Source organism: Pecten maximus, chromosome 11, assembly GCF_902652985.1.
Source record: "Pecten maximus chromosome 11, xPecMax1.1, whole genome shotgun sequence".
Lineage (NCBI taxonomy): Eukaryota > Metazoa > Mollusca > Bivalvia > Pectinida > Pectinidae > Pecten > Pecten maximus.
Window position 1 is genome coordinate 40690062 of NC_047025.1, and position 14690 is coordinate 40704751.

The 14690-nt window shown below is 39.3% G+C and overlaps 1 protein-coding gene across 5 annotated transcripts in view; it reads right to left on the reverse strand.

Annotated features, from left to right (window-relative positions):
- The window catches only part of LOC117337687 (sodium/hydrogen exchanger 8-like), a 33306-nt gene that overhangs the window by 10222 nt on the left and 8394 nt on the right, over positions 1 to 14690 (reverse strand). For all 5 annotated transcript variants that reach the window (XR_004534895.1, XR_004534894.1, XR_004534893.1 and 2 more), the window contains exons 7-15: positions 10305 to 10483; positions 9511 to 9649; positions 9168 to 9273; positions 7604 to 7720; positions 6874 to 6956; positions 6387 to 6498; positions 4602 to 4744; positions 3288 to 3365; positions 2094 to 2240 (exon numbers count right to left, since the gene is read on the reverse strand). Coding sequence is in view for 1 of the 5 variants with exons in the window: in XM_033898787.1 (XP_033754678.1) it covers positions 2094 to 2240; positions 3288 to 3365; positions 4602 to 4744; positions 6387 to 6498; positions 6874 to 6956; positions 7604 to 7720; positions 9168 to 9273; positions 9511 to 9649; positions 10305 to 10483 (1104 nt within the window). In the remaining 4 variants the exon portion in view is untranslated. The remainder of the gene's footprint in view (positions 1 to 2093; positions 2241 to 3287; positions 3366 to 4601; positions 4745 to 6386; positions 6499 to 6873; positions 6957 to 7603; positions 7721 to 9167; positions 9274 to 9510; positions 9650 to 10304; positions 10484 to 14690) is intronic.

The following is a 14690-nucleotide window of genomic DNA, read 5'->3' on the forward strand; positions in this document are numbered from 1 at the left end:
TCTTTGATTTAAAACTAGAGGGTAAATATATTAATATTTAATTTATTAGTTAGAAACAAACAAACTGTTATGCAATATACCTGGAAGTCTTACCTACATTTATTGACCCTGTTTTGGGGAGAAATGAATATTTGTTCCCCTGAGGTGTGTCATGAGAGAAAAACGAGAACACAATTATCGAGGGTAAAGAAATATGTCTCCCATGAGCAAGGGCAATTAATTGCTTACTATACTGAAAACATAGAATCTCATCTAAAATTACAGCAAAGCACTGGGAAATTTCTTTGGTTCAAATTGTTACAGTTTTATATTTTCCCGACCACTTTCAGGAACTCTTACAGACATTTCATAGCAGACTTTGTTGCCTCCTTCAGGTTGAAAACATCCTTTAATGAAAGCATGTCATATATTTCTTCCTCATATGGAATGTGAAATATGCAGGCCGCAGGAAACCATTCAATTTTCTTTTTGTTTTCATTTTAAAAGACAAAAAGAAGAAGAAAAAATTGAGAAAATCGATGCAACAACAAAAAAAGAGGATAGGAAGAAAAATCTTCAACGTCGTATCTTCATGTCTGACAAAAAGTGGGTGCCATTTTTAATGGCTGCCCTTACCTGGTAAGTTTCATTTACATAATTACTATTGAATTAGTATTTCATTAAAATCTACAATGTATATCGCAGAAATTGAAGCAAACAACCACTTATTCTACCTTCCCTTCATTTGTTTGTTGTCCTCTGGCTGAACTCCGAACTTGTGGGAAAAACCTCCTACCAACATGTTAGCAAGGCTCCCAATAAAAGTGAAACGATGGGGGCAACTTCATCTTCAGCCCAGCATGTAATCAATTTTATCCAATCAAATAAACTGTTATATCAATGAGGTAATCAACTTTATCCAATAAAATAAACTGTTATATCAATGATGTATATAAAATATGATAAGTCTGTATGCTTCATAAACATACCAACTGAACATCAAGTTAATACTATTTCATCTGACAGTAGCATTCTGTACCTACTGGGTGAAGTGTCTCGTGAATTGATATTTACCTTCTGGCTTAAGTTTGGTGAATTGATATTTACCTGCTGGGTGAAGTGTCTCATGAATTGATATTTACCTGCTGTGGGAAGTGTCTCGTGAATTGATATTTACCTGCTGGGTGAAGTGTCTCGTGAATTGATATTTACCTGCTGGGTGAAGTGTCTCGTGAATTGATATTTACCTGCTGGGTGAAGTGTCTCGTGAATTGATATTTACCTGCTGGGTGAAGTGTCTCGTGAATTGATATTTACCTGCTGTGGGAAGTGTCTCGTGAACTGATATTTACCTGCTGTGGGAAGTGTCTCGTGAACTGATATTTACCTGCTGTGGGAAGTGTAACGTGAATTGATATTTACCTGCTGGGTGAAGTGTCTCGTGAATTGATATTTACCTGCTGTGGGAAGTGTCTCGTGAATTGATATTTACCTGCTGGGTGAAGTTTGGTGAATTGATATTTACCTGCTGGGTGAAGTGTCTCGTGGATTGATATTTACCTGCTGGGTGAAGTGTCTCGTGAATTGATATTTACCTGCTGTGGGAAGTGTCTCATGAACTGATATTTACCTGCTGTGGGAAGTGTAACGTGAATTGATATTTACCTGCTGGGTGAAGTGTCTCGTGAATTGATATTTACCTGCTGTGGGAAGTGTCTCGTGAATTGATATTTACCTGCTGGGTGAAGTTTGGTGAATTGATATTTACCTGCTGGGTGAAGTGTCTCGTGGATTGATATTTACCTGCTGGGTGAAGTGTCTCGTGAATTGATATTTACCTGCTGGGTGAAGTGTCTCGTGAATTGATATTTACCTGCTGTGGGAAGTGTCTCGTGAATTGATATTTACCTGCTGGGTGAAGTTTGGTGAATTGATATTTACCTGCTGGGTGAAGTTTGGTGAATTGATATTTACCTGCTGGGTGAAGTGTCTTGTGAACTGATATTTACCTGCTGGGTGAAGTGTCTCGTGGATTGATATTTACCTGCTGGGTGAAGTGTCTCGTGGATTGATATTTACCTGCTGGGTGAAGTGTCTCGTGAATTGATATTTACCTGCTGGGTGAAGCGTCTTGTGAAAAAAGGTATCAGGTATTTAACATCAATCTTGAGAAATCCCTTGAGATGAGGTTTGCTTGTAAAACTGACTTCATACTCCTCCTCCGTTAACTCTGACAAAAGTTCCGAGTCTACGGCATCACCCTAGAAAAATATCAATGAGGTACATTAGGGCAGTATATTACTGATCACTGAGATACAATAGGGCAGTATATTACTGATCACACAGGTACAATAGGGCTGTATATTACTGATCACACAGGTACAATAGGGCTGTATATTACTGATCACTGAGATACAATAGGGCAGTATATTACTGATCACACAGGTACAATAGGGCAGTATATTACTGATCAAGGGTACAATAGGGCTGTATATTACTGATCACACAGGTACAATAGGGCTGTATATTACTGATCACTGAAGTACATTGTACAATAGGGCAGTATATTACTGATCACGGGTACAATAGGGCTGTATATTACTGATCACACAGGTACAATAGGGCTGTATATTACTGATCACTGAGGTACATTAGGGCAGTATATTACTGATCACTGAGGTACAATAGGGCAGTATATTACTGATCACTGAGGTACAATAGGGCTGTATATTACTGATCACTGAGGTACAATAGGGCTGTATATTACTGATCACTGAGGTACAATAGGGCTGTATATTACTGATCACACAGGTAAAATAGGGCTGTATATTACTGATCACTGAGGTACAATAGGGCTGTATATTACTGATCACACAGGTACAATAGGGCTGTATATTACTGATCACTGAGGTACAATAGGGCTGTATATTACTGATCACACAGGTACAATAGGGCAGTATATCACTGATCACTGGGGTACAATAGGGCTGTATATTACTGATCACTGAGGTACAATAGGGCTGTATATTACTGATCACTGAGGTACAATAGGGCAGTATATCACTGATCACTGAGGTACAATAGGGCCGTATATTACTGATCACTGGGGTACAATAGGGCTGTATATTACTGATCACACATGTACAATAGGGCTGTATATTACTGATCACACAGGTACAATAGGGCAGTATATTACTGATCACACAGGTACAATAGGGCTGTATATTACTGATCACTGAAGTACAATAGGGCTGTATATAACTGATCACTGGGGTACAATAGGGCTGATAAATCAAGTAAAAACCTACCATTTCCCTTGTTTTACTAAGTGATACCTCCACACCAGTTTTGCTCTTCTTTTTCTTTTTCTTGTTAGCATTAAGTAGCTGTAACATAACCAGAGATTAGCCAATATACAATTTCCTCCAGTGTATATACAGTGAAGTTTATCCTCATCGGTAAACTCTATTCACTGTACAATATATACAATGTACATCAATGTATCACAGAACCAATGTCTGTCGCTGTATATACAGTGATGTTTATCCTGATTGATACACTCTATACAATATATACAATGTATATCAATGTATCACAGAACCAATGTCTGTATATACAGTGAAGTTTATCCTGATTGATACACTCTATACAATATATACAATGTACATCAATGTATCACAGAACCAATGTCTGTATATACAGTGATGTTTATCCTGATTGATACACTCTATACAATATATACAATGTACATCAATGTATCACAGAACCAATGTCTGTCGCTGTATATACAGTGATGTTTATCCTGATTGATACACTCTGTACAATATATACAATGTACATCAATGTATCACAGAACCAATGTCTGTCGCTGTATATACAGTGATGTTTATCCTGATTGATACACTCTATACAATATATACAATGTATATCAATGTATCACAGAACCAATGTCTGTATATACAGTGAAGTTTATCCTGATTGATACACTCTATACAATATATACAATGTATATCAATGTATCACAGAACCAATGTCTGTCGCTGTATATACAGTGATGTTTATCCTGATTGATACACTCTATACAATATATACAACGTATATCAATGTATCACAGAACCAATGTCTGTCGCTGTATATACAGTGAAGTTTATCCTGATTGGTCTATACAATATATACAATGTACATCAATGTATCACTGAACCAATGTCTGTATATACAGTGATGTTTATCCTGATTGATACACTCTATACAATATATACAATGTATATCAATGTATCACAGAACCAATGTCTGTATATACAGTGATGTTTATCCTGATTGATACACTCTATACAATATATACAATGTATATCAATGTATCACAGAACCAATGTCTGTATATACAGTGATGTTTATCCTGATTGATACACTCTATACAATATATACAATATATACAATGTATACAATTTCATCAAATACGGCCTCTGTGACACTTTCTGAGGAACTGAACTTTATACAACATTTTAACGTTGCTAATCATAGAATTGAAATAAAGATATATATATATATATATATATAAATTGATAAATAAATAAATAATTTACCACACCATGTTGAGATAAAAGACAATTTGATAAACAAACCTTCATCATCGGCATAGTGGCCCCTCCTAGGAACATGACGGTGAAGAGAACGATGATCAGAGTTGCGGTAACTAAAACGTAGCGCTTCTCTGGGGAAAATTCCAAGTGGAGGCTCAAGGCAAATGCAATAGCGCCACGTAGCCCTGTCAACATAATTCATAGTTAATCCTAATCCTGTCAACACAATTCATAGTTAATCCTAATCCTGTCAGCACATTTAAAGTTAATCCTAATCCTGTCAACACAATTCTAAGTTAATCCTAATCCTGTCAACACAATTCTAAGTTAATCCTAATCCTGTCAACACAATTCAAAGTTAATCCTAATCCTGTCAACACAATTCATTGTTAATCCTAATCCTGTCAACACAATTCAAAGTTAATCCTAATCCTGTCAACATAATTCATAGTTAATCCTAATCCTGTCAACACAATTCATAGTTAATCCTAATCCTGTCAACACAATTCTAAGTTAATCCTAATCCTGTCAACATGATTCATAGTTAATCCTAATCCTGTCAACACAGTTAAAGTTAATCTTAATCCTGTCAACACAATTCTAAGTTAATCCTAATCCTGTCAACATGATTCATAGTTAATCCTAATCCTGTCAGCACAGTTCATACTTAATCCTAATCCTGTCAACATGTTCAAAGTTAATCCTAATCCTGTCAACATGATTCATAGTTAATCCTAATCCTGTCACCAACACATTTAAAGTTAATCTTAATCCTGTCAACACAATTCTAATTAATCCTAAGACTGTCAGCACATTTAAAGTTAATCCTAATCCTGTCAGCACATTTAAAGTTAATCCTAAGCCTGTCAACACATCCTGTCAACACAATTCATTGTTAATCCTAATCCTGTCAACACAATTCATTGTTATTCCTTATCCTGTCAGCACAGTTCATACTTAATCCTAATCCTGTCAACATGTTCAAAGTTATTCCTAATCCTGTCAACACAGTTTAAGTTAATCTTAATCCTGTCAACGAAGTTCATACTTAATCTTAATCTTGTAAATATGTTTAAAGTTAATTTTAATCCTCTCAACAAAGTTCAGAGTTGATTATAATCCTGTCAACAGAGTTCTTACAAAAGTCACCACCAAACAGTCCCTCGTTACACTGTCAACAGAGTTCTTGCAAAAGTCACCACCAAACAGCCCCTCGTTACACTGTCAACAGAGTTCTTACAAAAGTCACCACCAAACAGCCCCTTGTTACACTGTCAACAGATTTCTTACAAAAGTCACCACCAAACAGCCCCTTGTTACACTGTCAACAGAGTTCTTACAAAAGTCACCACCAAACAGCCCCTCGTTACACTGTCAACAGAGTTCTTACAAAAGTCACCACCAAACAGTCCCTCGTTACACTGTCAACAGAGTTCTTACAAAAGTCACCACCAAACAGTCCCTCGTTACACTGTCAACAGAGTTCTTACAAAAGTCACCACCAAACAGTCCCTCGTTACACTGTCAACAGAGTTCTTACAAAAGTCACCACCAAACAGTCCCTCGTTACACTGTCAACAGAGTTCTTACAAAAGTCACCACCAAACAGCCCCTCGTTACACTGTCAACAGAGTTCTTACAAAAGTCACCACCAAACAGCCCCTCGTTACACTGTCAACAGAGGTCTATCATCTCTCAAAAATTAATCTTTATTCTGCAGGTTCTGGAAAAATACTTTTGATCAAATAAACATGCTTTCTGAGGTACCTATCAAAAAAGGAAATTTGTTGAACATAAGACACAGCACTGTGTGCGAGACTGACTTACCACTGAACCACATGATAAACTGCATCCTTCGTGTAATTTTGTGTTCTCGGAAGTAATTGAGCAAGAAGGACAAAGGAAATATATTCAGAGCTCGACCAATTAAAATCAGAACCTGAAAAAAATATAGAGCATTATAAATAAACAAAACTTCAGAATATTATAAACTTCAGAATATTAACCAAACATCAGAAACAAAACTTCAGATTATTATAAAATTCAGAATATTATAAACTTCAGATTTTTATAAACTTCAGAATATTATAAACAAGCAAAACCAGTAGATATTACAAACAATAATTTCAGATATATTCAATGTAAGTATTATTGCCAACCTGTTAAATCTTATCATGATGATCTAATTGCATAAATAAAGGATGTCCTATTTTTTAAATCAGATTTGAATTTTTTCAGGATTAAAATTTAAACAGTAACAGTAAAAGTAACAGTATTGTTTGATAAAAGTGATATTCCCCTGGTTCCCACTTACAATGCTCCATATCACAAAGGCAGGTTTCACTATGAGCTTGAAACTGAAAAATGCCAGACCCAGGTAGGCAAACACACAGGTCTCTGAAATACACAGATTAACAATGGAATTAGCAAACAGCTAATGACACTTTATTTACAAATTACAAACCACATGTTACTTAACATACCATTGGAAAGCATTGTGAAAATTAAGAAGAAACGTTATACCTAAGACAAATGAAACCATGGTTCTCAACATCTAATTTACCTGCCATGAAGGCGATGGTTCTGAACGTCTAATTTACCTGCCATGAAGACGATGGTTCTGAACGTCTGACTTACCTGCCATGAAGGAAATGGTTCTGAATGTCCGACTTACCTGCCATGAAGGCGATGGTTCTGAACGTCTAACTTACTTGCCATGAAGGCGATGGTTCTCAACATCTAACTTACCTACCATGAAGGCAATGGTTTTCAACATCTAACTTACCTGCCATGAAGGCGATGGTTCTGAACTTCTGACTTACCTGCCATGAAGGCGATGGTTCTGAACATCTAACTTACCTACCATGAAGGCAATGGTTTTCAACATCTAACTTACCTGCCATGAAGGCAATGGTTCTGAACTTCTGACTTACCTGCCATGAAGGCGAAGGTTCTGAACGTCTAACTTACCTGCCATGAAGGCAATGGTTCTGAACTTCTGACTTACCTGCCATGAAGGGGATGGTTCTGAACTTCTGACTTACCTGCCATGAAGGCGATGGTTCTGAACGTCTGTTGGGTTGTGATCTGTGTCACTGGTGACAGGTTCAGATGGGTATAGTGGGACATCACAATACCACACATAAGAATGGCCATTATACCTGAAATAACAAAGATTTAAAAAGATCATTATCAAAGGGGAAACTCAGACTTGGTCCAAAGTAGCTGTGATGTTGGGATAAACTTTGATTTCTGAACATTAAAACAGAGGCTAAATTCCATGAAAATTATAGTGACAATGAGAATGGAGAAGAATGTGGCTGTGTGGTGTTTAAATTTGAGATTGTCAACTTCAATAAGGCCATATCACACAGTGATACCAATCTGTAGTAAAGCTGTCAATTTCAATAAGGCCATATCACACAGTGATACCAATCTGTAGTACAGCTGTCAATTTCAATAAGACAATATCACACAGTGATACCAATCTGTAGTGCAGCTGTCAATTTCAATAAGGCCATATCACACAGTTATACCAATCTGTAGTACAGCTGTCAATTTCAATTCAATTCAAAACAAAAATATTTTATTATTCCAAATATATACAAATACATGTTCAATATACATACAATTAAAATCTCAATTTCAATAAGGCCATATCACACAGTGATACCAATCTGTAGTACAGCTGTCAATTTCAATAAGACCATATCACACAGTGATACCAATCTGTAGTACAGCTGTCAATTCAATAAGACCATATCACACAGTGATACCAATCTGTAGTACAGCTGTCAATTCAATAAGACCATATCACACAGTGATACAAATCTGTAGTACAGCTGTCAATTCCAATAAGGCCATATCACACAGTGATACCAATCTGTAGTACAGCTGTCAATTTCAATAAGACAATATCACACAGTGATACCAATCTGTAGTGCAGCTGTCAATTTCAATAAGGCCATATCACACAGTTATACCAATCTGTAGTACAGCTGTCAATTTCAATTCAATTCAAAACAAAAATATTTTATTATTCCAAATATATACAAATACATGTTCAATATACATACAATTAAAATCTCAATTTCAATAAGGCCATATCACACAGTGATACCAATCTGTAGTACAGCTGTCAATTTCAATAAGACCATATCACACAGTGATACCAATCTGTAGTACAGCTGTCAATTCAATAAGACCATATCACACAGTGATACCAATCTGTAGTACAGCTGTCAATTCAATAAGACCATATCACACAGTGATACAAATCTGTAGTACAGCTGTCAATTCCAATAAGGCCATATCACACAGTGATACCAATCTGTAGTACAGCTGTCAATTTCAATAAGACCATATCACAGTGATACCAATCTGTAGTACAGCTGTCAATTCCAATAATTCCAATAAGGCCATATCACACAGTGATACCAATCTGTAGTACAGCTGTCAATTTCAATAAGACCATATCACAGTGATACCAATCTGTAGTACAGCTGTCAATTCCAATAAGACCATATCACACAGTGATACAAATCTGTAGTACAGCCAGATATTGCTTGTTTTAGGTTAGATACAAGAGAGATTTATAGAAGTATTTACCCGAGAGGTGAATCCCCTCAGCCAGGACATAGGGAAGGTAAGAAAACGTCAGCATTATACCAAACTCCAAGGACGGTGTCTTCCTCAAATCAATAAACTTCAACAACTGGCATTCGTCAAGGGAGACAACTTTGTCTTACAGTGCATAAGATTACACAAATAGGTCTGTTAGAATTGTGTGCATATTTTTCATTAAATATTTAGCTTGACCTCTTTCAGTGCCATTAAAAATATAAATAATTGTCTGATTCCATTTTTTAAAACTATTTTAGCATCAATCATGAGTGCTTTTCTTTTTTTAAAAGAAAACCTTAATTTGTTACTGCTTGATTTCAAAGGATACCATAGCACTGACAATGCCGAAGGCCAGACCAATGGCTGAGGAGGCCAGGAACATCACACAGAATCGCCCCACAGCAGAGAAAAAGGCATGAACACCGCTGGTTACTACAACACCAGGCTGACTGAACTCCAATATTGTTCTACAATATAAAAACAGTATCAGTTGACAACATCATAACTATTTACTCCAAGGCAATGTTTTACAGCATACTATATTATACAATACAGATCATAACTTGTAGGTGATGATAAAAATAATGGTTCAACTAGATTTACCACATTTTACCAGTAATTATATAATTAGCCTGATGAACAGAATCCTTTGAGAAAAAAATATAAAGAATTTGTTTATCACTATGACAATATCTTTTTTACTTTCTACAGATTTATATAATGTTAATAAAGACAAAACATTGTATCAATATCAATTTAAGTATCATTATATCCTATCAGATTTGTTGTTTAGCATATTTTCATTAATGTACACTGAAGCTTTTTCATCTGCATTGTGAGTTACTTCCCTTTTTACTATGTAATAATATGTAATTTGACCTTACTTGGTGGGTTACTTTCCTTTTTTTCTGTGTAATTACATTTGATTTGACCCTATTTTGCGAATTATTTCCCTTTTAATGTGTAATTGTATGTAATTTGTCCCTATTTGACGAGTCATTTCCCTTTGAATGTGTAATTAAATGTAATTTGACCCTATTTTGTGAGCTAATTATATGTAATTTGACCTTATTTTGTGAGTTTTTTCCCTTTTAACGTTTAATTATATGTAATAGACCTTACTTTGTGAGAACTATAGACACAGCATCATTTAGAACACTCTCCCCAAACACCAACATGTAGAGGATAGGGTCGACGTCCAGAGCATGGAAGATGGCTAGAGTGGCTACAGGGTCCACTGCTGAGATCAGGGAACCAAAAGCAAAGCTCTCCACCAAGTCCAGCTCATATGCTATCTTGGCCTGTAGTAAGTTAACAATGTACAGTTATAAACTATATACCAACACAGCTTGTACACTATCTCGTCCTGTAGAGATATAACGATGAACAGTCATAAGTTATAATTCTAGTAACACCCAAGTAAGTCTGATAACACCCATATAGGTCTGGTAACACCCATGTAGGTCTGGTAACACCCATGTAGGTCTGGTAACACCCATGTTAGTCTGGTAACACCCATGTAGGTCTGGTAACACCCATGTAGTGGTAACACCCATGTAGGTCTGGTAACACCCATGTAGGTCTGGTAACACCCATGTAGGTCTGGTAACACCCATGTAGGTCTGGTAACACCCATGTAGGTCTGGTAACACCCATGTAGGTCTGGTAACACCCATGTAGGTCTGATAACACCCATGTAGGTCTGGTAACACCCATGTAAGTCTGGTAACACCCATGTAGGTCTGGTAACACCCATGTAGGTCTGGTAACACCCATGTAGGTCTGGTAACACCCATGTAGGTCTGGTAACATCCATGTAGGTCTGGTAACACCCATGTAGGTCTGGTAACACCCATGTAAGTCTGGTAACACCCATGTAGGTCTGGTAACACCCATGTTGGTCTGGTAACACCCATGTAGGTCTGATAACACCCATGTAGGTCTGGTAACACCCATGTTAGTCTGGTAACACCCATGTAAGTCTGGTAACACCCATGTTAGTCTGGTTACACCCATGCAGGTCTGGTAACACCCATGTAGGTCTGGTAACACCCATGTTAGTCTGGTAACATCCATGTAAGTCTGGTAACGCCCATGTAATGGTAACACCCATGAAGGTCTGGTAACGCCCATGTAGGTCTGGTAACACCCATGTAGGTCTGGTAACACCCATATAGGTCTGGTAACACCCATGTAGGTCTGGTAACACCCATGTAGGTCTGGTAACACCCATATAGGTCTGGTAACACCCATGTAGGTCTGGTAACACCCATGTTAGTCTGGTAACACCCATGTACGTCTGGTAACACTCATGTAGTTCTGGTAACACCCATGTAGGTCTGGTAACACCGATGTAGGTCTGGTAACACCCATGTAAGTCTAGTAACACCCATGTAAGTCTGACAACACCCGTGTAGGTCTGGTAACACCCATGTAAGTCTGGTAATACCCATGTAAGTGGTAACACCCATGTAGGTCTAGTAACACCCATGTAGGTCTAGTAACACCATGTAGGTCTGGTAACACCCATGTAAGTGGTAACACCCATGTAAGTCTAGTAACACCCATGTAGGTCTAGTAACACCCATGTAGGTCTGGTAACACCCATGTAGGTCTGGTAACACCCATGTTAGTGGTAACACCAATGTAGGTTTGGTAACGCCAATGTAGGTCTGGTAACACCCATGTTAGTCTGGTAGCACCCATGTTAGTCTGGTAACACCCATGGAAGTGGTAACACCCATGTAGGTCTGGTAACACCCATGGAGGTCTGGTAACACCCATGTAAGTCTGGTAACACCCATGTAGGTCTGGTAACACCCATGTAAGTCTGGTAACACCCATGTAGGTCTGGTAACACCCATGTAGGTCTGGTAACACCCATGTAAGTCTGTAACACCCATGTAGGTCTGGTAACACCCATGTAGGTCTGGTAACACCCATATAGGTCTGTAACACCCATGTAGGTCTGGTAACACCCATGTAGGTCTGGGTAACACCCATGTAGGTCTGGTAACACCCATGTAGGTCTGGTAACACCCATGTAGTCCTGGTAACACCCATGTAGGTCTGGTAACACCCATGTAGGTCTGGTAACACCCATGTAGGTCTGGTAACACCCATGTAGGTCTGGTAACACCCATGTAGGTCTGGTAACACCCATGTAGGTCTGGTAACACCCATGTAGGTCTGGTAACACCCATGTAGGTCTGGTAACACCCATGTAGGTCTGGTAACACCCATGTAGGTCTGGTAACACCCATGTAGGTCTGGTAACACCCATGTAGGTCTGGTAACACCCATGTAGGTCTGGTAACACCCATGTAGGTCTGGTAACACCCATGTAGGTCTGGTAACACCCATGTAGGTCTGGTAACACCCATGTAGGTCTGGTAACACCCATGTAGTCTGGTAACACCCATGTAGGTCTGGTAACACCCATGTAGGTCTGGTAACACCCATGTAGGTCTGGTAACACCCATGTAGGTCTGGTAACACCCATGTAGGTCTGGTAACACCCATGTAGGTCTGGTAACACCCATGTAGGTCTGGTAACACCCATGTAGGTCTGGTAACACCCATGTAGGTCTGGTAACACCCATGTAGGTCTGGTAACACCCATGTAGGTCTGGTAACACCCATGTAGGTCTGGTAACACCCATGTAGGTCTGGTAACACCCATGTAGGTCTGGTAACACCCATGTAGGTCTGGTAACACCCATGTAAGTCTGGTAACACCCATGTAGGTCTGGTAACACCCATGTAGGTCTGGTAACACCCATGTAGGTCTGGTAACACCCATGTAGGTCTGGTAACACCCATGTAGGTCTGGTAACAACCCATGTAGGTCTGGTAACACCATGTAGGTCTGGTAACACCCATGTAAGTCTGGTAACACCCATGTAATGGTAACACCCATGTAGGTCTGGTAACACCCATGTAGGTCTGGTAACACCCATGTAGGTCTGGTAACACCCATGTAGGTCTGGTAACACCCATGTAGGTCTGGTAACACCCATGTTAGTCTGGTAACACCCATGTAGGTCTGGTAACACCCATGTAGGTCTGGTAAACACCCATGTAGGTCTGGTAACACCCATGTAGTCTGGTAACACCCATGTAGGTCTGGTAACACCCATGTAGTCTGGTAACACCATGTAGTCTGGTAACACCCATGTTAGTCTGGTAACACCCATGTAGGTCTGGTAACACCCATGTAGGTCTGGTAACACCCATGTTAGTCTGGTAACACCCATGTAGGTCTGGTAACACCCATGTAGGTCTGGTAACACCCATGTAAGTCTGGTAACACCCATGTAGGTCTGGTAACACCCATGTAGTCTGGGTAACAACCATGTAGGTCTGGTAACACCCATGTAGGTCTGGTAACACCCATGTAAGTCTGGTAACACCCATGTAGGTCTGGTAACACCCATGTAGGTCTGGTAACACCCATGTTAGTCTGGTAACACCCATGTAATGGTAACACCCATGTAGGTCTGGTAACACCATGTAGGTCTGGTAACACCCATGTAGGTCTGGTAACACCCATGTAGGTCTGGTAACACCCATGTAGGTCCTGGTAACACCCATGTAGTCTGGTAACACCCATGTTAGTCTGGTAACACCCATGTAGGTCTGGTAACACCCATGTTAGTCTGGTAACACCCATGTAGGTCTGGTAACACCCATGTAGGTCTGGTAACACCCATGTTAGTCTGATAACACCCATGTTAGTCTGGTAACACCCATGTAGGTCTGGTAACACCCATGTTAGTCTGGTAACACCCATGTAGGTCTGTAACACCCATGTAAGTCTGGTAACACCCATGTAGGTCTGGTAACACCCATGTTAGTGGTAACACCCATGTTAGTCTGATAACACCCATGTAAGTCTGGTAACACCCATGTAAGTCTGGTAACACCCATGTAGGTCTGGTAACACCCATGTAGGTCTGGTAACACCCATGTTAGTGGTAACACCCATGTAGGTCTGGTAACACCCATGTTAGTGGTAACACCCATGTAAGTCTGGTAAAACCCATGTTAGTCTGATAACACCCATGTAATGGTAACACCCATGTAGGTCTGGTAAAACCCATGTTAGTCTGGTAACACCCATGTTAGTATGATAACACCCATGTAGGTCTGGTAACACCCATGTAAATCTGGTAACACCCATGTAAGTCTGGTAACACCCTTGTAGGTCTGGTAACACCCATGTAGGTCTGGTAACACCCATGTAAGTCTGGTAACACCCATGTAGGTCTGGTAACACCCATGTAGGTCTGGTAACACCCATGTAAGTCTGGTAACACCCATGTAGGTCTGGTAACACCCATGTAAGTCTGGTAACACCCATGTAGGTCTGGTAACACCCATGTAGGTCTGGTAACACCCATGTAGGTCTGGTAACACCCATGTAGGTCTGGTAACACCCATGTAGGTCTGGTAACATCCATGTAAGTCTGGTAACACCCATGTAGGTCTGGTAACACCCATGTAGGT